Below are 24,057 nucleotides of genomic sequence, written 5' to 3' on the forward strand. Positions count from 1 at the left end.
TCCCGGTGTTGGTGACAATCATGATGATTACCGTAGGAAAGATGAGGAGGGGAAACTTCTGGTGGCGGTATGTCACCTTGCTGGTGACAATTGCGCACATCTGAGCTGCAAAATTGAAGTTTAGTTAATTCCATAATACTGCACACCACTGAGCTGTCCATGAAAAGGTTTAAAAAGATCAAAACTAAGAAATGGAACACATGCAGTGAGAGGGAGAGTGGAGGTCTCTTCAGACGGGCCTGGTTCCCGGGCTTGAAGGAGTCAACTTGACCCTTCAGATGTGCAGCTCCCAAAGAATCTCCACCTCAGGGTTGGTTTGGGTCAGATCTTTATTGTGACCAGTTACACTGAAAGCGTTTCTTCCAGGAAATATTTTCATCCACATTTTAGCTACCATCTGCAATTACAGACGTGTCTAATGTCTTGTTAGAAGTTTCCAGGTCATCTGCAAATGGAGGGGCTTTGGGGTTTTAAGTGATATTATCTCACAAACATCTGTTTTGGGGGCAGCAGAATTAAAGAAAAGAAGATGTGTGATGAATATTGAGTCAGCTAAAAGTACAATGACGTCTTGAGCCAAAATGCAGACCTATGTAGTATGTGTAATAGGAGGATTTCATAGATTGCATATGACTGGACAGGGAGTGAATAAAAGAAATTGTGGGTTTATTTTGAAAATCACTCTCTTCATTTATTCTCTCCTGTTGAGCTTGGGTGAATTATAAGCACCCATATAGAAAACATTGTGCATTCCTAACACTCTAATGCATCGAATAAATCCTTACATACCTAGAAATGTGTAAATTAGTTTAAATATTGTGAAAAAACATTTCGACAAATTTTCCCAGCAGTTAGGGTTCAGGAAAGGGAGACGGTACAATTATTTGCTAGCAAGATACTTGGTGATTTTTGTTCATGATGTTCATATCTAGACTCTTGTTTGGCTACTTTGTAAAGATTTCTCTTTATAATTAGTGCTACTACTGCTCTATGCTTTACTCTTTACTTGTCTGCATCTTAAAAATCTATAACCAGCAAGAGGAAACATTCTCCAGCAGTTAAAAAAATTTGATTCCTGTAATCTGCTTAGCCGCTGTGTAGTGGAACAAAGGAGATATCAGATTTGAGAGAGACCTATAATTTATTCATCTACGAATTCAGCCCTAGCTGGAGAGAAGGATGGTTATTTATATGTCTCAGAATCAAACTTCCCTGAATGAATACAGAGTAGGAGTTTGAACTCAAGTGCCATTCTAAGAAAAATTTCTCAGCCTCATTTTCTTGATCTGATACTGTCTTGTCTGTAGCTAGGTAACAAAAGGATGTCTTGCAGCTTGAAATATCTCAGAAGTACCTTGGGGTCCAACCTCCCTAAGTAAGAGGAAGCGTGCTGTTAATTTTCTTCCTAGGCAGGTCTAAGTTCTGCCCTCTTCCTTGTCCTAGTCCCAGAGATTTGTGTGTCGCTGTGCTTCAGGGAAGGTGGTCCCAGACATGGAGCCGGTGTTGACAGGGGGCTATTAGGTGAATCGGACTGTTTTGGACACAGATAGTTTGGGATGGGAAAGATCTGACATCAAAATGATAGCAGAACTCTGCGTGTGAGTCTGTGTACTTGTGTGTCTGTGTGGTTTGTCCTAATAGAATATCAGTAAGAGGGGAAAAGGCTGACTTCTATCTCCAAAGATTAATCCTTGTTGAAATTCTGGAACATTTTTTGTAACTCTTATTGATGGGGTTCTAATATGTTCTTTAGGCAACTTGTATATTTATACGCAGCACTGTAGCACTGTCGTCCTGTTGTTCATCGATTTGCTCGATCGGGCACCAGTAACATGTCCATTGTGAGACTTGTTACTTTTTTTGGCATATCGAATACACCACGTGTAGCTTGCCAAGCTCTGTCGTGCGGGAAGGATACTCTTGGTAGCTTGCTAGGCTCTCCGAGAGGGACAAGGAATTGAACTCAGGTCAGCCGCATACAATGTGGATAATATATTAATCATCAGCCCTGGAGATAAAATATGATTGTAAAGTTATATTGCATGTTAAAAGGAAGAATTCCAAAAATGTTGATTCACTGATTTTTAAGACTGGTTTTAATAAATCAAAACATGCAGCTTTGAAAGGCAGTAAAGTGTTATGTCTGAAACGCTATCAGCAACAGAACAGTAAACCACAATGAAAAAAATCTGTGTGTTTTAAAAAAGAGCCCCAGGTAGAGGCAGACAGGTGAGAGGGAGGCAGAGAGGCAGAGGAGGGACACTGGGGGGAACTGGGCCTTGGGAAAGGGTCGGTGTTAATTAAAGCCGTGTTTGCCTGACACCGATTGTGATAACTGTAATTTCACAGACACTACTAATTTTTTTTTTAAATGTAGCTTCTGGGGCCAGAGAGAGAGTACAGGAGGCAAGGCGCTTGCCTTACACTGCACACAGCTGGCCCAGGTGCCAGTCCCAGCATCCCACATGGTCTCCCAAGCACCACCAGGAATAATTTAACTCCTGAGTGCAGAGTCAGGAGTAACTCCTGAATATCACCGGGTGTGGTACAAAAAAAACACTCTTCCCCACCCCCCCACCGCCCCAATTAGGCTATAGATGAGGAGAAAGTTTGATTCTGAGACTTATAAATAACCATCCTTCTCTCCAGCTAGGGCTGAATCCGTAGATGAATAAATTATAGGTCTCTCTCAAATCTGATATCTCCTTTGTTCCACGCACACAGAGGCTAAGCAGATTACAGGAATCAAACCGTTTTAACTGCTGGAAAATGTTTCTTCCTGCTGGTTATAGATTTCTAAGAGAGCAGAGAGATGGTGAGATGACTTCCCGTTCGCTCAGAGCGTTCCTCTGACTGTGACGGCGACTGGGAGTCAGGAGAAGGAGGTGCCCGCCCAGTTGTGGTGGGGATGTCGTCGGGCTCAGCCTCTACAGAAATCAATGCTTTTGACAATCTTTCCAAAAATAGGAACAGAACTCCCATGTGACACGGCCACTCCACTTCTTGGCATCTATGCCCCCAAACACAAAAACATGCTTTCCAAAGGAACATGTGTGGGCTCAGGGCAGTGCCCAAGATATGGAAGGAGGCCAAATGCCCAGCCTGGAGGGACGGATCAAGAAGTTGGGCAGTGTAGACGCACCGGAATTCCATGGCTGCCATTTTGAACGTTTGAAACTTAAGCTTGGGGAGTTACTCAGAGATCAAGGGTGCATCAGGGACCCTATTGGTTTCCCTTAGTTGCGCGTGGGACCCCCTCACAGTGCTGGATCTAGCTGTGAAGCCCCCCAAGACTTCACAGCTCACCCAGAGTCCAAATATCCAAGGCCCAGTTGGCCAGCCAGCACGGATGTGAGGCCCCGGCTTGCCTGCGCCCTGCTTGGGACTCACCCCCCAAATCTCTCTAATACTTTGTGAAAAAGAGAGAAAAGGTTAAACCTAAGGAAAATGAAAGGTTTTGCTACTAAGTGACTTGCTATTCTACATGTTTATGTTCAGTCCTTTAGAATGTAAGTTGAAAAGAAAAAAAAAAAGCCTTACCCAGTTTCAGGTGGAAGAACCCAATTAAATGGGTTGAAATGTCACACATTTTTTTTCTCTGTCATTTTAATTTTAAGGCAGAGCCAGAAATTGTATGTAATTTGTCTTGGAAACTACAAGTCAGTGTTTTTCTCCCGAGCTCACCCCTGTTTTGATAGCAACTTACCTGAAATAGTATCTTGTAGCTGATACAAAATTGGATTCTGAGATTTGGTTAGAAGTGTTCTGGCCGGAAGCCTGGCGCTGAGGGAAGGAGTAACTATTCTCCAGCATTTTCGGCTGAGCCAGAATGCCAGTTTTCTGTGCTGAATATCACAGCAACAGACTCGCCCACCAAAATAAGTCCAGACAAAATGCCAGGACTCTGGAAGGCCCTCGTACCAGCTCCAGACTCCTGTTCTCTAGCAACAAAAATTAGCAAGCTTTATCCCAGGGTTTCCTGACCCGTTTGGATTTTTCAGAATAAAGGTCCTTTTCTTTTTTAGCTATTTCCCACTTGGAGTGAGTGGTACTCTGGGTGACTCCTGACTCTGTGCACAGGACTCACTCCTGGTGGGGCTTGCTGGACCATATGGGATGCTGGGGATTGAACCCAGGTCGGCCATGTACAAGGCCACTGCCCTACCCACTATGCTACTGCTCGGGCCCCCCACTCTGAGTTTCTTTATATTTTAATGCTAATTGTATTATTCCATGAGAAGCACTCTGTATCTATATCTATATCTGTATCTATAAACACTCAAAATGCTTCTGAAAAGCACCACTACAAACCTTATGATGTACAATAGAGGAAGGATTGTAGATTAAAATTTTATTTTTTGTGCATTTTTGTAAAATCTACGATGTATGACTGGTCTTATGAGTTTGTCTCCAACTCACCTCTTGTTTATTTGCTTTTGTGTCTGAGGTCTCTCCTTGGCAGTGCCCAGGGCTTACTCCTGGCTCTGTGTTTGAAATCACTCCTGGCGGGGCTGAGGACTATATGCAGTGCGAGGGATTGAGCAGGAATTGTCCGTATGAATGGCCAATGGCCTCGGTGGCTGCGCTTTCTCTCTGGACCCCTCTCATTTATTTTACTGAGCACAGTAATCTAGGTTCATTCGTGATAATGCAAATACCAGTGTTTATACTCATTTTATACCTGAGTATTGTTGCTTTTCTATCACCTTTTTTTCCAATATGTAGATAGGTACTTTATATTCCCAACTCTTGGCTATTGTAAATAAAGCTCCAGAGAGCATGGACATGCATATATCTATTCAAGTAAGGTAAATTAGACGTCAGTGGTGGACTTACTGTGGTACTTACCAAAGATACTGATTCATAGCTTTGTACATATTACAGTGAAATGTTTTTTGTGGGGGTGGGGAGCAGAGCCATGCTCAGAAATTACTTCTGGCTCTGCATTTAGGGGACCATACGGGATGTGGAGCATCAAATCCATATTGGCCGTGTATAAGGCAAGCGTCCACCCACTGTACTATTGCGCCAGCTCTTATAATGTGATGTTTCTTGAAGACAAAAATTATATCTAATAAAAGATATATTAAACAGTAAAACATTCTTTTTGATGTTTTAAAATGAATTTAAACATTTTTTCCTGTACTGCGTTCATTTATCATCCACATTTAAAATTTTCCCATTATTAACATTTAATTGGAAATGGCATCTGTTATCAAAACAGCTAACTTTTACAGAAAGATTGAATCATGAGTCTCCGTGCTTCTGAGGAAACAGTCATTGTGCTTTCTTACCCCTGCTTTGCAAGAGCAGATCTGAAGATACGAAAAAAATATGAATAGAAGGATTGAACATATATAAACTTTGGATGTTGATGGACACTCATGACTATAGATTTTAATTTTTAATTTAGTTAACTTTATAAAGTAATTGCTCAAGTGTATCACCAATAGATGGAGAGACTTTATAGGGTCACTCTGTAGATAGTTATATTCTTCAGCTTCTTAATCTTTCTCCACAAAAATTACAATTCTTGACACCAATTTTATCCTGTGAATGTACAGGAAATGGCAAATCTATATTTATACCTAAGATATAAACATAAATGTCACGGTGAAAAATTTATTTCTTTATTTAAAATAACACCATTCATTCTGCATTTTTAGTTTTTGCTTAATGAATTCAAAGAATTTTCTGCATGATTTAATATGTAGGGATAACTGATATACAAGAAATAACACTTTAAAGGAGTTATCAACAAAAATCTTTTGGTGGAGGGTCACACCTGGCAATGCCCAAGGGTTGTTCCTGGCTCTGCACTCAAGAATGACTCCTGGCAGTGCTCAGGGGACCATATGGGATGCTGGGAATTGAACCCGCGTTGGCCATATACAAGGCAAATGTCCTACCTGTTGTGCTATCGCTCCAGCCCCTCAACAAAAATTTTAATGACTGATAATAAATTACTCAGTTTCAAAAGTAATTCCACAATAAGTTGTTCACTTACTCATATTTTACTATAGAGTATCAGTAAGAAACTTGGTTGAGTAATATAATGTCTAATCTCAGGATACTAACCCAAACGGGTGAGGAAAATTTTATGTAATTGTTATGTAATTTTTGTCTATTTTGCCCCGGGCTCTGAAAGAGTAACACAGCTCCTGAGTGTCAGTTGGTTAACTGTCATCTTCTTTAAGTCCTTTCCCTCCATATTAACTGTGGTTCAAGATTTTGGGAGGCAGGACAGTTTTTAAAATTGAAATCAGATTTTCATGTGTCCCAACACTTGAGAGAAAGATGCTCTATTTTCAGGAGCTAGGGAGGATGGTCTCATGATGTGGAAAATGATCTATTTGCCATCTATCATTTTAGCACCACAATTACACTCAGATATGCATAAGATTGTTCCAGTAAATCTCCGTCTTTGTACAATTTGTATTCCTTGGGCCTTCATCTATATGGGCAGATCAATATGCTCCAAGCATGTCTTCATATGTCTGTTTTCATTATGGATATAGAGCTCCTGTAGATAACAGTGTCTTAATCTTCCCAGAATCTTTAACAGCTGGTGCTGTGCTAGTCTCAGGATAGAGACTTATTGATGTGATGATTACTGTGAACAAGAGACAGAATTTGTTTTCTTTTGTAACAAGACAAAGAGTAGTATTTGAGGTAGTATTTGAACTCCTTAGAGTGGCTGGTAACATTTCCTCGTGTGTGTCTTAATTGCCTTTAGATTTCTGCCATTAAATTGCACTTCCAGCAGAAGAGCATTTTGATGTCTTTGATGAAACACATAATAATAAGATCTACTCTGCATGTACTCATAGATTTCGAAGAACTAATGAAGAGAAGGAATTATGCATACTCGTTTGAAAACATCAGAAACAATAAACTATGAAAAGGGCCCAAGAGACCGTATAATGGTTTAGGGTGTACCTCCATGGGCCGACCTGGGTTTGATCCCTAGCACCACGTGTGGGGCACATCCAGGAGTGACTGCTGCGCATAGAATGAGCACCGAACACCGCCCGGTGTGGGCCAGCTCCCCAACACCCCCACCCTCAGCAATACCCAGGAAAATTGTGGGCAGGTGGGTCCTTTAAACATGGCCTACCACTGAGGTATACCCCCATCTCATTGTGGGTCACTGAATTAAAGAAAGGCAATATCTTAACCTGGAATTACTATGACTGGGAGCAAATTATTATAATCACTGACCTACACTGAATATTTAATGTACAACAGACACTGGGGTATGGTCTTTGCATACATTAGCTCCTTTTCTCTTTACTGTAACTTAGATCCAGGTCTCTTGGCTTAAATAGTTGTCTCGGGGCTGGAGAGATAGTACAGCAGGTAGGTGCTTATCTTGTGCACACTTAATCTCTGTTTAACCCCTGGTGTGTAAACACACAAAAAGGAGGAGAGAGCAGGGTCGCCAAGCCGGGCACAGGGCAGCGGCGCTCTGTCTCTCCCGCCTCCCGAGTTCGGTAGTCTCCAGCCTCTTCCCCCACCCCGGGGAGGTTGATGGCGATGATGAGGCAGGCGAAGGGAGGAACGGAGCCAGGCTGGATGGTCTCAGTTGCAGTTTATTCCAATCTCCTCTCTATACACTCCTGTCTCTCTCTCTGCTCCTTCCCCGAACCCCCTCTTACAGCCTCCTTAAATCTCCCAGCATGAGGGGTCAGGGCTTACACATAGGTGTGGTCACAATCAATAGGGGAAGTTCTTTCCCTCAGGGAAGGCTGCTTCCAGGACAGATTCTCTTTCAGCAGGACACCCACCCAAGAGCTGAATCCCATGGGTGTGTTTCTCCTCTCCTTGTCCAACTAACATATAAGTATTCATAATATTAATCATTTTGTATGGACATGGCAAAGATGCATTAAACTTATAGAATTGCTCTCCTGGGGTCATCTCGATCTCAGACTACAGTGCTCAGGCCAGATTAACTTTCCTATCCCCAGCAGGGTCCTAGTCTCGTCGTTGCTTTTGGGTCATGACATGACATGTTCATGACCAAGCTCTTAACATATAGCTAAGCATTAGGCACTTTGGCCAGGCCCATCTCGATGCCAGGGTAGCATATAACTCACGGCTTGCACTGGGTCCATCCCATCCCTCATTTGGACCTGCCTTTGGGGTGCTAGGAACTAAGGGCAACTAAGGCTTAACTCGAGAAAGCAGATGCCCAGGAATGAATTATATTCGAAGCCAATTAAATCCCATGTTACAACAGCATATTAACCACTGTCTTTCTTTGTCCATACAAAAAGGACATTGCTTTAAAGTAAACTATTCAAAAGACACGAGGAGAGGAGCAAGGCAATATTAACTTACAATACAAGTTCAGTGTCCTAGCAAGGTCTGACCTTACAAATTAACAGAGTCTGATTAGGGGAAAAGCTGATTAACTGGTTGGGAAAGAGAGCATAGAGAAGTGGTTACAGATAGACAGAGGAATGGGAGTGACTCAGGAGCACTTTGATGCGTGTGACCCGATAAACCTAAGCTCCCTATAGCAAGGAGAACAGGACATACCAGTGTTGTCTAAAAATGTTTAGAGATTATTACCAGATATGCCTAAACTCTTTGTGGCAAGGGAGAAAGGACAAACCAGTGATATCCTACATTCCCTCTTTTCTGTTTACAAAATCACAAAAATTTGAAATAGAAAGAGGAACAATTCCAAACACAATACAGTCTTATAATTTGTAGTAAATTTTCAGTCTGACCCTTGGCCAGAGCAGTGCTTGTAGTAAAGCGTCCAATTGTCCTGCACTGTCCAGGGGTGATGAGAGTCACCAATGATGAGAGTCGTTTAGTCCCATTCTGAAGAAATGAAGTGTCTGGATCAAAATTGAAGAGTTGTTTCTGCAACAGCAGCAGTAGTGGTCACAGCAGTGAGTCCCAGGGGATCAGCTATAGGAGTCTGATAAACTTCGTGAAGCACTGGATCAGGCAGGGAGCACTGGAACAGGAGGAGCATCACAACTTCTATCAGGAGTCCTTCAGCAGGGGAATGCAGCCATTCTCTGGTCAGGTTCACTGGCAGTAATATCTGTGCAACCTAGCTTATGTTTGGAAAAAAACACTTTTTTAGAGTTATCAGAGGCTTCGACCATTGGGGTTTGGTACGTCTCCATGCCTAGGGGTAGAGAAAGAGACAGAGAGAGCTCTGACATGAACAGTTATCCTAGAGAGAAATTCAAAGGTTTTCCTATTAAAAGTCATTCCTTCTTCCTTCGAAAACTGAGGCACCTTTGAGTTCCAAGGAGAGAGTAAAAGGAAGGAATTGTTAATCCAAAATATGGGGTCCTGGCGTTTTCCATTCCAGAACCTGTAGAAGGCTACAAGGAATGCTCTGAATGTGACATCATGATATGTTAGAGGAGCCAATGATATCCTACCCCTGGTCCCCCGTACTTTGGCCCAAGCTCTAGGAGGAGGGATACCTTAGCGCAAGGCCAGAGTTAACCCCAATCACTGCCAGGTATGGCCCCCAAACTGAACAGCAAAAGTCTAGCTCCGAAACCTATCATTTTCTAAACCATTGTGGTTCCCACATTAGTCCTAAATTGATGCAAATTTCAAATATTGAAAAGTACGGCTTGGAAGCTGGTCTCACACGCTGGGGGAAAGCAATCCCAGATAGAGAAGGGAACATCAAGTAAAATGTGGTTGGAGATCCCGTGCAGGAAGGGAGATGTGTGCTGAAAGTAGACTAGAGACTGAACACAATGGCCACACAATACCGCTTTTGCAAACCACAACACCCAATTGGAGAGAGAGAACAAAAGGGAATGCCCTGCCACAGAGGCAGGGTGGGGTGGGGGAAAGATGGGATTGGGGGGTGGGAGGGATACTGGGTTTATTAGTGGTGGAGAATGAGCACTGGTGGAGGGATGTGTTTGCGAACATTGTATGAGGGGAAAACAAGCTCAAAAACGTGTGAATATGTATCTGTACCCTCATGGTGACTCACTAATGAAAGAATAAAATAAATTTAAAAATAAATAAATAAAACTGTTAGATTAGAAAAAAAAGTACGTCATTACCTTACATCACCAACTTACCCAGTTATTAAGCTTTGCCTTCAGACTGTGATAGGATGGTAGGTTGTAGGTTAATGAGTGTGGCAGACTTTCTCATCACGGAGCAGGAGTGCAAAGTAGGCAAAGGAAGGGTTCTAGACCTCCCTGTCTCCTGTGCTTGCTTGCAGGGGTAGTTCTGAGGGGTTGGAGTAGACACCTAGACACAGCAGAGGGAGAAAGCCTTGAAGTGTTCCAGTGAACAAAGACTGTTCAGTCACAGAATCAGGGAAAAACAATAACCAAACACACTTAAAATTGTTCATGTGAAGTTCGTCAAAGGACTTCAGTTAAACAGTGTGTTCTAGAACAAAAATGTTTCTGTCAAACACTGATATTTTTATTCCCTGAGATTTTTCTGCCTATTTCAAGTGAATATAACACAGTTTCCTTTTACTTTGCTTTCATTTCTTTTTACTGTGGATTTTTTGGTAGTCTCTGGATGTTGGCTGTTGGAGGGATTACTCGGTGCTGGGGGCAGTCCCTGGATGTGACTGCCTAGCTACTGGAAAATGTGGGATCTGAGCAGAAGAGGCCCAGTCCCGATCCAAGCAGGCTTGGAGATCTCAGCCCCGTGTCCCACACCCCTGGCTTCCTCTGCTGGTTCCTTCACGCGTGAGGCTCGTCTGAACGTGTGGAGAGGGGCCTTGAGTGTGGCTGTGGATGGCTCCAAAGGTCTTTGGCTGAGGGACTCCTCCGGTGCTGTGTATTCCCACCAACAGCCAAATCCAGAGACTATAAAACCAAGCTCCGGAAGTGTGCAGACACGGGACATCTTATAGCCTAGTTCTCCCTCTGGGAGAACCCGGCAAGCCACCGAGAGTTTCCTGCCCACATGGAAGAGTCTCTCAAACTCCATGTGGCATATTCATATGCCAAAACCAGTAACAATGCTGGGTCTCATTCCCCTGACCCTGAAAGAGCCTCCAATGTGGCACCATTGGGAAGGACCAGTAAAGAGAGGCTTCAAAAATCTCAGGGCTAGGACGAATGGAGATGATACTGAGACCACTCGAGAAATTTGACAATCAACAGGATGATGAGATGATGATGATGATGATGATGATGATGATGAAGATAATGATGATGATGATGATGATGATGATGATGATGATGATTATGATGATGATGATGATGATGATGATGATGATGATTTTTTTTGGTAGGAGGGATGTTTGTATGGGAAGCAAACACCTGGCACAGCTCAGGGTTTGCTCCTGGCTCTGTGTTCAAGGACCGCTCGTGACAGGTCTTAGGGGTCAATATAGGGTGCCAGGGATTGAACCTTGGTCAAGCACCTTGCCCTCTGATTTATCTCTCCAGTCCTGCTTGATTTTTTAGGAGGTCTTTAATAAGCATCTTAAGGCGATTATCTTGGGATTGGATTATTGAATTCTCCTCTTCCGTTTACCAATGTGCCATCTTGGACAAGCCTCTCTCCCTCTCTTCCAAATCTCGCAAGAGTAAGACTAGTGCCCTCAAACACACCAGCTGTCGATTGCGTAGGAAGGCGCCTTGCATAGCATGAGTTCTCTTGGAGAATTATTCCCTCACTGAAGCTGGATGATGGAATTCTCAAAATTGTGTCCTAAAAAGCCTGCCAAGTAGCAGAGTAGGAAGATGACTGGTCTATTTAAGAGAGCTTTTTGGGAGCGTTGCCGTGTAGTTTTAGGACAAGAGAGTTTCAGCTACAGTGAGAGAGCGTATCTGGGTTTTAGGCTGCTTGCAACAGAGAAGCATCCCTAGGCACAAAGTAGACACTTTCATTCAACTTTGACAAGGTACCGGAAGAAGAGAGATGCTCTGTGACCCCAGCCCCTGAGTCTGGTCTCAGGTAGGAGCCTAACTCGACGGAAGCAGTGGCCCTCTCTGAGCAGCCTAAAGTCTCTTATCTGAGAGAGGAATGTTTTACATCCAGGGATTCTCGGGTGGTGGGCTCTATTCCATAGTTTCTCACTTCCTGGGAGCGTAGTATTTCAACAGATCCAGACTCTGCACAGCTGTGGTACCCAGAGAGGTCAGTGCCAGGAAGCCAGAGGTGCTTGGGGTAGGACGCTTACTTCTCTGCATGGCTCTTGGTGAAGCAGTGACAGGACTCAGCTGCCTGTTCTTGCAGCATCTTCTGATCCAGCCCCTGGAACAGAAACAACATGAATAAAAAAAAAAAAAAAGAAAGAGAGGAGCATCTTCATCTTCTCAGCCTAGCCACTGTTACTGAAGCAATCCAGATTCTCAGCCCCTCTACATAGTTTATCCCCACAGAACTATAGCTCCAGGCTCTGCGTGGGGACCAGAAGGACAAGGTCAGCACACGTGCCCTGCACCCGTCCCCAGCACCTCACAGTCTCCCAGGCATCTCAGCTGCGGTGCTCATCTCGATAAAAGCCACGAAAAGCCACGGGTTAGACCAGTGGGTGGAGAATACTGGTGGCTTCGCTACTGTATTGTAACAGAAAATGGATTCAAGTCCATAGAAGAATAGATAAATTCTTTTTGGTTGGAAACTTTGTCGTGGCAGGGCGCGCCGAGAGTCAACCTGAAGTACCCGACATCCTGTGGACCTCCTCGGGGGCCTTCATGTGCCTGGAGATTCTGTTCGGGGGCCTCGTCTGGATTCTGGTGGCCTACTCCCGCGTCCCTCTCCCTCTGCTGCAAGGATGGGTGATGTTCGTGTCCGTGACAGCATTCGTCTTCTCCCTTTTCTTCCTGGGCGTGTTCCTCTCCGGCAAGACCAAGACTGATGCCGACTGGAAGTTCCTGGATTTGGTTTACCACTCAGTAGTGTTTGTCTGTTACTTCGTAGCCTTTTTACTGGAAGCAGTAGCCACCTTCCTGCAAAATCGTTGGGTTTGCAGTGCAGCCTTGGCTGGGACGCGGCTCATGGATGACAACCAGTATCGCATCAACGTAGCCGCCACAATTTTTGCCTTCGTGACCAAAGCTTGTTATGGTTACAGTGTGCGTCTGGCTTTACTGAGATGGCGACTGCATTTTTCCATATTTCCGTGGTCACGGTTGTTAAATTGGTTGTGGAGGTCAGACTCTCACTAGGCAGACCCGGGTTCAATCCCTTGCCTCCCTTTATGATCCCCTGAGCACTGCCAGGAGTAATTCCTGAGTGCAGAGCCAGTGTAACCCCAGAGCTTTGCCAGGTATGTCCCAAAAACCAAAAAGAAAGGAAAAAAAAAAGAAAGAAAGAAGCATTGTCCAGGTGTTGGTTTCATTTGTCTACTTATAGTCTGATTTAAATGTCATTCTGTCCAGATATAAGAACATTTCAAAAATAAGTTACTCAGTTTGAAAGAGAATCTAAGTACAAGCCTAGTCTTATTTCCTGGGTGGAGTTTAAATTTTATTATAATATTAATTATATTATATAGATAGTGCCATTATTTTTACATGTTCCCTTTTTCAAAGAAAATTTCCCTTTATATCCACACAATGAACAGATAATATTCATGGAAAAGGATTCTCTCTTTTGTCTAGTTGCCCAGAAGCTTAAACTTGGAAATTTAGTGAACCTTGAAGTTTAACTAAATATCCCAAAACAACATTCCTAATAGGTTTACCACTAAACCTTATCTTTGAACATGAAACAGGGATTAATAGTCATTTTCTTTAGAGGCCTGGAAATATAATAAATATGTTAGTTTTCACAGGCCTGTACAGCCTCTGTTGCAGTTATTTCGTACTGATGTTTCTACATGAAAGTAGCTGTAGACAACACATAAATGAGTGTGTGGCTTTATTCCAATAAAACTTTATAAAAGAAACAGACAGAAGGTTGGAATTGGCCTGTATGCTTCAAATTATAGTTTGCTGGCCTGTGGAATAAACCCTTAGTTCTATGTTCTGTATTTTATTAAACTTTTTTTCTGAGCTAAAGTTAATTAGATAAATCTCAGTTGTATCATAATGCAATAATCCTAATGCCTTTTTGTTAATTGTCAAATACCTTAAACAGGCTTATCATTTCTCAAGTAATAAGGAGCATATAGTTTCTCAAGCTATTTCAATCATGAAACGTGGCTGTAAGGAAGTGTAATTCATGATGGGATCCCTTGTAGCCTGACCAAATTCAGGTCTCCTACGAGTGAGCAAAACTCCCTCTTCACATCCTTCACATGGAGATTCCCCAGAGGCCATTTACCAGCGCTGTATCTCTCCACTTACCTCATACTTTGAATTTAGTCATGCTTTGAAATACAGCTGTGTGCCCTGTGCAGGAATATATGAATATTGTGTGTGGTTATGTAGAGCTTTACCAAATCTAGAGCTCTAAAATAAGTTTTAACTTCTAATTATTCTATTTTTTGAGTTAAATTTGAATATAGTAGTAATTCTATCTTAAAGTTATGAGTTCTCAGTTTGTTTTTTATGGTAACCCATCCACACGTGTTCTTTTTGCATTGGTGACAGCACAAAGTCACTTTTAGAACAACAGCCATCAAAAACAAAATAACCTGCCTCTGGCTGACTAGCATATTTTAAAAAGAGACAGTGTTTTAACCCACCTGTAAGACCTTCATTCTGGACAAGTGTCAGTATGGCTTGAAAGAAGGGAATAAACTTGGACTCCCCCTCACAGTTCTCACCACGTTGAAGTAAGGAATTCCCAACTCCCACTCCACTGGCTACATGTTGCTCCAGTTTGCTGCCTCTGGGAAAAGAGGGCTTTTGAATGCTCTCTTCTTTAATCCTTTTCTTTTTAGCTGAAACATTCCCTAAAGCGTGCCATGTTTACATAGGACTGTTAGATTTTATGGAACATAGAACAATCATGAATCAGTAGTATGGTCTGTGCTCAGTAATCAACTGCTGTTGATGTAATAATCTCCTAGAAAGAACTTTGTTAGAGTTTCATTTTTAGAATTTAAGGAGAAAACATGTTTCAATATGTGGCTGAAGGAAATAAGTTTTGTGACTTTATACACATGTCATGTCTTTTCTATAAATATCCCACTCTCTGGGTTTTTCTAGCTCAAGACCACACATTTGAACTTGTATTAAAAATTGTATATTACAGAGTCATAAATGTGCCATAAGGATATATAGTTAATCTGCTCTACCTGGAGTTATATAGTCTGCTAGATTTAATTGTGAGATTCTATTTTTGTTTCCAAGGTATAACAGGTCTTTACCTGCTGCCATTACGTTACATGATTTCATGGAAACGCTTTGGTGGCACTTTTGTAAATGAATTGCTTCTAGATAATTAAGAACCTTAAGTCTAAAACTTATCTAATTGTGAGTATGCTTAGATTTGTAAATTATTTGCATTTTAGATTTGTAAGCTGAGTGACAAAGCACTTGAACAAAAATACTGGCATATAAGAATTTATATATCTCTGCTGTAAAGATGGCAACATCTTGGGTGGTTTTAGAATCTGGTAACTCCATGATGAAAAGAATTTTATTTTATAAGTGTTGTAACTCTAATAAAGTATTCATTTGATAATCTTTAAAAAAAGAAAATATGTCGTGGCAAATCTCACAGACTCTGGAGTAGAGAAAGAAATTGAATTGATTTGATTTGATTTTTTTTTTACAGTGCGATGTCTTTCCTTGGGAGAGCGCCCTGCTGAAAGGGTGTTATATGAATATAGTAGATAAGCAATTATAGGCATCCTGGACCCAGTTCCTAGGTAACAGGTTGCCTCAAATACTTCTTTTTTTGCTTCAGACTCCTTCTGGATGCACAGCCAATCCTTTCCCCCTTTCATTTCTGTCCACCGATCTTACTGCTTAGAAACTCCACCCCCCCTACCCACATAGCATCCCAATAGACTAAGTTGGTGAATGATCTGCTCTATTTATGTTTAATGCATTATTCACTATGGCATGGCAAGGAGAGATTAAAAACTCAAAGCGTCATAAGACAAAATACCTGCTGAATAACCTAAAGACTCGATTTATCTAAACCACTGGCCTGTCCAGCTGACGTATTCATTTGCCCTCTCTTCACCTCTCCTGAAACCAGCATTGATCAAAGACAAGTTCTTGCAATTCTTGACAAACCTTTATCTTTCTTTACATAAAATTTCTTAAGCATTTCCTCCTTTGGAACTGGAGAGATAGCACAGTTGGTAGGGCACTTTGCTTGCACGTGGTGTCCCAGGTTGGGTTCCCAGCATCCCATAGGTTCCCCTGAGCCCGACCAGGAGTAATTCCTGAGCACAGAGCCCGGAGTAACCCCTAAGCATTGCTGTGTGTGGCCCCCAAATAAAAACAAATTTTGCTTAGGGTTTGACAGAAGGGGTGTTAGGGTCCCTGGGAGCGTCAGATGGGTACACTAGTGATGGGTACGGAGTGGAATAATGTGAGTGAGAAACTATTATTAACAGTATGGCAAACCACAGACTCTCAATCAATAAAAAATTCTCTAGACTTCCTGCATAAAGTTGATAGAATGTATTTGCATGTTTTATTAATGACAGTAAGTATAACTATATCAAAGCGCAGCAACAAATAAATAGAATAGATTAAATGGACATTAAATGGAGATGTTAGAGGTATAAAAATGGTGAAAACATACTATGACAGAAAAATGGGTCTGCAGTATAAATGAAAGCATTTCTAAAGAAATGAATTTTAGTCAACATGTCTAGAAGCATAGAAGTGTTTTGTGACTTAGACTGCTCCACCTCCGTGAGTATAACCGTTATCTTCCCTCCCACATAAACAGAAGTACAGGCACTACTCACAGGGGCTCTCGACTCCGTGACTCTGTGTCTGTCCCGATAATTGCACGGGCGCGACGTTCACTGCATCAGACAGAGTTGCTCACGTACACAGCGCAGCACTGCACTGTGATTATTTCCTGCGGTTTCCAAGGCAACTCTTTTCAGCCTTATAATTTATTTATTTGGATTAGATCTTTTTTTTAACTTTTGGGTCACACCCAGCGATGCTTAGGGATTACTTCCGGCTCTGCCCTCAGGAATTACTCCTGGCATTGCGTGGGGGCCTGTATGGGATCAAATGGGAATCCGGTATGGGAATCAAATCCAGGTAGGGCGCATGAAAGGCAAGTGCCGTATCCCCTGTACTATCTCTCCAGCCCCAATTCTGGGTAGTTACTTTTTTTTTTTAGCCAGCTTTATTGAGTTACCAGGATTTATAAGACTGCTAATTATACTTCTCACGGATACACCATTCCAACACCCACAACACCAGGCAGCTCCCCTGCCTGGTCCCCATCCCCCACCCTGACAGCGAAGCTCAGCCCTACAGATGGGATCTTCCTGATGCCTGCCATCATTTGTCGTTTCCTTACTATGTTCAATTTTGGTGATTTAAAGACCACCTCTTAAAACTCAACTATTCCTGTGTGTGTGCGTCATGCTGCTCTAAGAAAGAACAAAATCCTGGTATTTGCAGCTACAAGAAGGGTGTAACTAGAGGATATCTGAGTGAAGGCAGTCGGACAGAAAGGGACACACAGAGAAGGATCTAGTATGTGGCACTTAACAATACACAGCAAGGAACGAGCAAAGGTGCAAGGGCAGTTATCAGGGGAGAGCTGTGTCACACAATTGTTTGTGGGATTGAAAAGGAGGGGTGTTGGGTCCTTGGGAGAGGGAGGTGGGGGATGCACACTAGGTGGGTACACTAGTGGTGTGTGTGGGGTTGGAGTTTCTTGAAATTTCCTGAGAAAGCATTCTTAAGAGCATTGTAAACCACAGGATATCTATTTCCAAGAAAACACAGCTGGAAGTCGACCCAGACTGGGTTCGTACAGAATGAGAAGGGGGTTTTGATTGAAAGTTGATTTCATAGTCCTCCGATGATATTAATCCAACTGAAAACAAACCTGTCACTCAGCAGAACGGAGAACATCAGGCCTTCTGCCACATCCGATCTTTCAAAACAGAACTGCTGTCAATAGATGCCTAGTTCTTAATTTTTTTTTTTTACAAAAGCTTAGTGATTATCAAGCTATCTTCTTAAAATTAGTCATCTAAATGTCTTGTTTTCGCCTCAGACACTGTCTTACAAGTTCCTCTCCCCTGTCCCATGTCGCACACACATACACACGTGACCTTTTCCCACTCAGCATGTGAACAGAGACTGACTTCTCTACAGCACACTGGGTAATGCTGCCTGCTCGTCATCTGCTGCTTGTGCTGGCGGAGGGACAGTCCCTGCCACACGGAGAACACTCCCCGTATCAGAAAATTAGCAGTTTCCTGAAATAAGCCATACTGTCTGTTTTAAGCTGTAAAATGTATTGTACCTCAGCATCTATAATATTTGATGATAGAATTGTCAGGTGCAAGTTTGAAGTCAAATGCTTAGAATGTCTGTCATGACCAAGGGCCCTGATGCATATATTACAAATCCTGCTTCCCTCCATAATGGTTTTGACACTAGGCACCATTTCACTCTCAACAAATTCCATGCTCAGAATTTATTATAGGATGACAGGTACTGTTTTAAAGACCACTTCAAGCCCAAGCTGCCAGCTGCCAACAAATATACCCACAAAAGGACACAGTGAAGTGAATCTCCCCCTCAAAGCAAATACATAATTGTAATAAAGATAACATGGTCCTCGCCCTGATATATTTCTGATTTATTGTTTTGTGCATGTATTCCTTGGAGTCATAGTTTATTCACAAGTCAGTATCTCTGTCTTTCTCTAGACAGAAGACATCTGTCTTTCTCATTCTATCAAAAACGTCTTAATATAGAGGTATAACTACAAGTATTTGCATTAGTGCCTCAGAGACAGAGGTAGAGAGAATGAACTAAACCTTTGTGTAAATATGGATGAAGTATAAGTTTAAATTAGTCCTAATAAAATATATATTTGTCCATTCAGGTTGTCTTAGTCTCAAGATAAAATTATTTTTCTGATATTTTACACCTGATTTTAGTGTCTTTATTTCATATGTAGTATTTCCATTTCTAGTCATTTTAAACTGGTGCCTAAAAGACATTTTGAAGACTAAATTACTAGTGATAAGATGAAGAATGCTTAGGATCTCCCCCACGCCCACGGTTTGGGGTATGGAGACCCCAGGCCCCTCTCCCGACTCTCACTCTCCCTCCCGACCAGGGTGTTAAGGGGCGTGGCCACACGTCAGGGGGCGTGGCATCAAAAGGGGCGTGGCCTTCTTCCAGTCCGAAGATATTTTTCCCACTCATTGCACTGTGCTTTGGCCATAATTGATAGAATCTATCCCTCTGAAGAATACCCTGGTCATCTTAGTCACTATAGGTTAACAGTCAACTGACCTAGCCTATCCTCATTTCACAAAAACTGTCAGTGAACACATCAAGCTGCACATAAAGTCCTTTGTAAAAAGATCATAGCCCCATGCTTTCTCTTGAGACCCCTCTCAAGCTAAGGAGAGTGCCTAACAGTAAAACCCAAAACAACATGAAGAAACAGCGAAAATCCCACCACCAGCAGATTTGGAAGGGAGGGTCTCAGCAACCCCAGCAATGACTCCCCAGAAATACAGTCTCCTCTCTGATAAAGAATTCAGAGAGGAAAATCGTGAGGATGGTTGAAGAACTTAAAGCAACTATGGAGCGAACATCCAATAAGTTAAGGGAGGATATGGACGCAGCATTGGAACTATACACCAAGATAATCCAGGAAGAAATGAGAGCAGAAATTTCAAAGCTACGAACGGAAGTGACACAATTAAAAGAATCGGTAGATGAAATAAAAAACTCAGTAGGAGCCCTTAACAATAGAATGAGCTGCAGAAAGCATATAGGCAACAACAAATAATGGCAAAAGACCTCAAAATGGCTCTAGAGCGAATTAGAGTCCTAGGGGATGACCTCAAGAGAAACAACGTAAGAGTCATTGGAGTACCAGAACCACAGGGAACCGATCCTAATGAATGGGCACTGGTGAAGGGATGGGTTCTCGAACTTTGTATGGGGGAAACATGAGCACAAAAATGTATAAATCTGTAACTGTACCCTCACGTTGATTCACTAATTAAAAATAAATAAATTATTAAAAATAAAAAGGGGGGCTGGAGCGATAGCACAGTGGGTAGGGCGTTTGCCTTGCACGCAGCTGACCCGGGTTCGATTCCCAGCATCCCATATGGTCCCCTGAGCACCGCCAGGACTTAATTCCTGAATGCATGAGCCAGGAGTAACTCCTGTGCATCGCCAAGTGTGACCCCAAAAAGCAAAAGAGATAATAATAAAAAATAAATAAAAAATAAAAAAAGATGAAGAATGTTTCTACATTCTCCTTTAGAGGGAATTGGCAAATGTCTGTTAGGGCCAATTCACAGTGGCATCGGTACTTTACCAGGGAGCTCTGCGCGGTGGCATCATATTTCTAAAAGAAACATTCACACTTGTAAGGTGATCATACCTCAGCCAAAGTAGATAAATATAATCATAAACAAACAAATTTCAGTGATCCCTTTTTGGCAATTTAATTCATTGTTTAGATCTACTGATAGTCTCCAAGGATGACACAATTACTTGAGCAAAAATCTTGATTATTCCAATATACAACATAGAGGTCCAAATGGTGCATGAAATTTCTGTTTCACATAACTATTGTTTACTTCAGACACTGATATATTGATTATTTTCTGAAACATTCCACATGGTTTTTGTTCAGCAATTTGTTGAATGGCAAATTAAACCAGCTGTAATAAGAGAGGGTATTTAGAATTAGACAACTCAACTTATAATGAAAATAAATTCATTATTCATCCAGTTTACATATTTTTATATTGTGTGTAGTGGAGAGCTTTTAAAATGCATCATTATTATAAATCTAGATTTTCTGTAATATCATTTAAAGTGAGTACTTTAAGACTATTTAATAGACTTTGATATTTTAAGACTCTGAAATTTAAAATGGAGGTAGTTAATATAGTACCCCACATTTATGTCAAAGCATTTGATTTTCACAAATTTTTATTTTCCCTAGAAAACTAGCATTTTTTTTTGGTGCCCAGTTCCTACACACACACCCAGAAAGCACACCCATGGTGCTCAGGGACCCCTTTGGCTCTGTGCCCGGGAGTCACTCCTGGTGTGCTCGGGGCCCACAGGGGAAGCTGGGGATCACACCTTCCCTGCCGCTGGCCCCTGTTCTTTGAAAATGTAAGAAATGTACAACAGAGATCATCCTTCAAGTTTCCTCACACTCTCTAAGCACTTTTATCTCTCTGTTTTTCTCTCTTGTTGGGAGTTCTCAGGAATGTATTTTACCATCTTTTACCAAACAGTCAAAGAATATTTTTTAAATGCTTCAGTGATCTTAAAGCTGTTTCTTTGGGGATGCACCTTCCAGGCAATGCCCAGGAAGCCGCGGGCAGCCTTGGGCCCTAACTGGTGACTCTGCTCCACACTGGCTGGTGGTTCAGCCTGAGGGTGCAGCGATGCTTAGATCCTGGCAGCTGCCCGCCAGGCTAACGGGCCTGCCCGGGCGTGCTGGGCACCTCCAGGGCTGCAGACGCCAGGCTCGGGGCCACGTGTGCCAGGAGTCCAAGCTAACTGCCTCACCGGGCCCTTAAAACTGTTACGTTCAGGAAAATTTAACATCATGGAATTTGTATCACATATTAAGACTTTAAACTCCTGATTAAAAAAATTCTCTTTTTATTAAGTATATTTAGTAATTCAAAGATTTGAAAAGGTGTCGATATTTTCCCATGCTGAATATCATTTGAAAGAGGGCCAGAGGGATAATTCAGGGGGGAGGGCACTTGCCTTGCATGTCCTCGACATCCCCTGAGCACGAAGCCAGGAGTCAGCCACCGAGTTGGCCCCCAAACAAAGCCAAACAAAATTTATTAAAAACTGTCTTTCCAAGTGACCATAGAGAGCACACCCTGAGAAGGATTTTTTTTACATATTAAAAGACAATCTTTTCTTTCTCTATTACAACTGATAAAAATATATGAACAAACATATTTGTATTTTGTAGTAATTACATTTAAAGCAAACATTTAAAATCTTCCAATTAATTTATTTTACATTTGCTTATATTTTGTGTTTTTTATTTTCTCAATGACTTTTTTATAGTTTCACTGAATAATGTTTACCACAAATCTACAAATAGTGCATCCTATTTTTTTAAAGTCTCATCATACCTCTAAATTGCGTTTATCTGAGATTCATCTAAAAGCTAATTGGAGCTACCGGTCCAAGAGCGCGGCGACTCCCCCACGTCCGGGGTCTGGGTCCAGAGCCCCAGGTCCCCCGTCTCCCCCCTCTCAGACTCCCTGCAGCAGCCCTGAACTGTCACTCCCCACCAGGCTGTTAGGGGCATGTCCACACGTCAGGGGGCTTGGCCTCAAAAGGGGGCATGGCCTCTTTCTGGAGCGGCGACCGCTTATGCGGCCGAAGATTTTTTTCACAATCAATGCATTGTGCTTTGGCCATAATAAATCGAATCTATCCCTCTTTAGAATACCCTGGTCATCTTAGTCACTATATGTAAATAGTCAACTGACCTAGCCTATCCTCATTTCACAAAAACTGTCAATGAACTCATCAAGCTGCACATAAAGTCCTTTGTAAAAAGATCATAGCCCCATGCTTTCTCTTGAGACCCCTCTCAAGCTAAGGAGAGCGCCTAATAGTAAAACCCATAACAACATGAAGAAACAGCGAAAATCCCCACCACCAGCAGAGATGGAAGGGAGGATCTCTGCAACCCCAGCAATGACCTCCCAGAAATACAGTCTCCTCTCAGATAAAGAATTCAGAGAGGAAATCGTGAAGATGGTTGAAGAACTCAAAGTAACTATGGAGCGAACATCCAATAAGTTAAGGGAAGATATGGATGCGGCATTGGAATGATCCACCAAGATAATCCAGGAAGAAATGAGAGCAGAAATTTCAAAGCTACGAACAGAAGTGACACAATTAAAAGAATCGGTAGATGAAATAAAAAACTCAGTAGGAGCCCTTAACAGTAGAATGACTACTGCTGAAGAAAGAATCAGTGATCTTGAAGACGAGCTGCACAAAGCATATAGGCAACAACAAATAATGGCAAAAGACCTCAAAATGGCTCTAGAGCGAATTAGAGTGCTAGGGGATGACCTCAAGAGAAACAAAATAAGAATCATTGGAGTACCAGAACCACAGGGAACCAATCCTAATGAAAAAAACACAATTAAAGACATCGTCGCTAAGAAATTCCCAGATCTAGAAAATATGGACATCCAGATCCAAGGAGTCCAAAGGGTGCCAGCTAAAAGGGACCCAAATAAAAAATCCCCAAGGCATATCATAGTCAAAATGATGGATGCTATGGATAGAGACACAATACTGCAAGCAGCAAGATCAAAGAAGGAGATCATATACAAAGGAGCACCCCTTAGATTCACAGCAGACCTATCAGAAGAAACCTTCCATGCCCGAAGACAATGGTGTGATATAGTGAAAGAACTCAATGAAATGAATGCGTCACCAAGAATACTTTACCTGGCTAAACTCTCAATTAAACTTGAAGGAACCATATACTACTTCACGGAGAAACAACAGCTCAGGAACTTCATAGACTCAAGACCAAATTTTAAAGAAGGACTCAAAGGGCTACTATAAGACAAGGAAAAAAACCTATAAGAACAACAAACCCTACAGAAAAATGGCACAAAATCCCATGACAATAATTTCTCTTAATGTTAACGGTCTAAAAGCACCAATCAAGAGGCACAGAGTGTCAAAATGGATTCGGCAACTAAACCCAACTGTCTGCTGCCTACAAGAAACACATCTGAATAGTGAGAACAAATACAGAATCAAAATCAATGGATGGAAAACAATCCTGCAAGCACACAGCTCCCTCAAAAAAGCAGGGGTGGCCATACTAGTATCTGACAACATAGATTTCAGGCTAAAAAAGATTAGAAGGGACAGCGAAGGTCATTTCCTATTCATCAAGGGATATGTACAACAGAAAGAAATCACACTATTAATTGTATACGCACCTAATGAACTACCAGCCAAATACTTA

At 42.0% G+C, this 24,057-nt stretch overlaps 1 protein-coding gene across 9 annotated transcripts in view; it reads left to right on the plus strand.

Annotated features, from left to right (window-relative positions):
* The window catches only part of LOC129404806 (protein MAL2-like), a 112,565-nt gene that overhangs the window by 19,220 nt on the left and 69,288 nt on the right, over window positions 1-24,057 (plus strand). For 2 of the 9 annotated variants that reach the window (XM_055137489.1, XM_055137488.1), the window contains exon 3: window positions 12,613-13,381. The exons of the other annotated variants lie outside the window; for them this stretch is intronic. In XM_055137489.1, coding sequence (XP_054993464.1) covers window positions 12,613-13,145 — 533 coding nt within the window. In that variant the 3' untranslated portion in view covers window positions 13,146-13,381. Of the gene's footprint in view, window positions 1-12,612; window positions 13,382-24,057 lie in introns of those variants that run through there. 9 annotated transcript variants of the gene reach the window in all.

Source organism: Sorex araneus, chromosome 5 (genome assembly GCF_027595985.1).
Source record: "Sorex araneus isolate mSorAra2 chromosome 5, mSorAra2.pri, whole genome shotgun sequence".
In the NCBI taxonomy this organism is placed as follows: domain Eukaryota; kingdom Metazoa; phylum Chordata; class Mammalia; order Eulipotyphla; family Soricidae; genus Sorex; species Sorex araneus.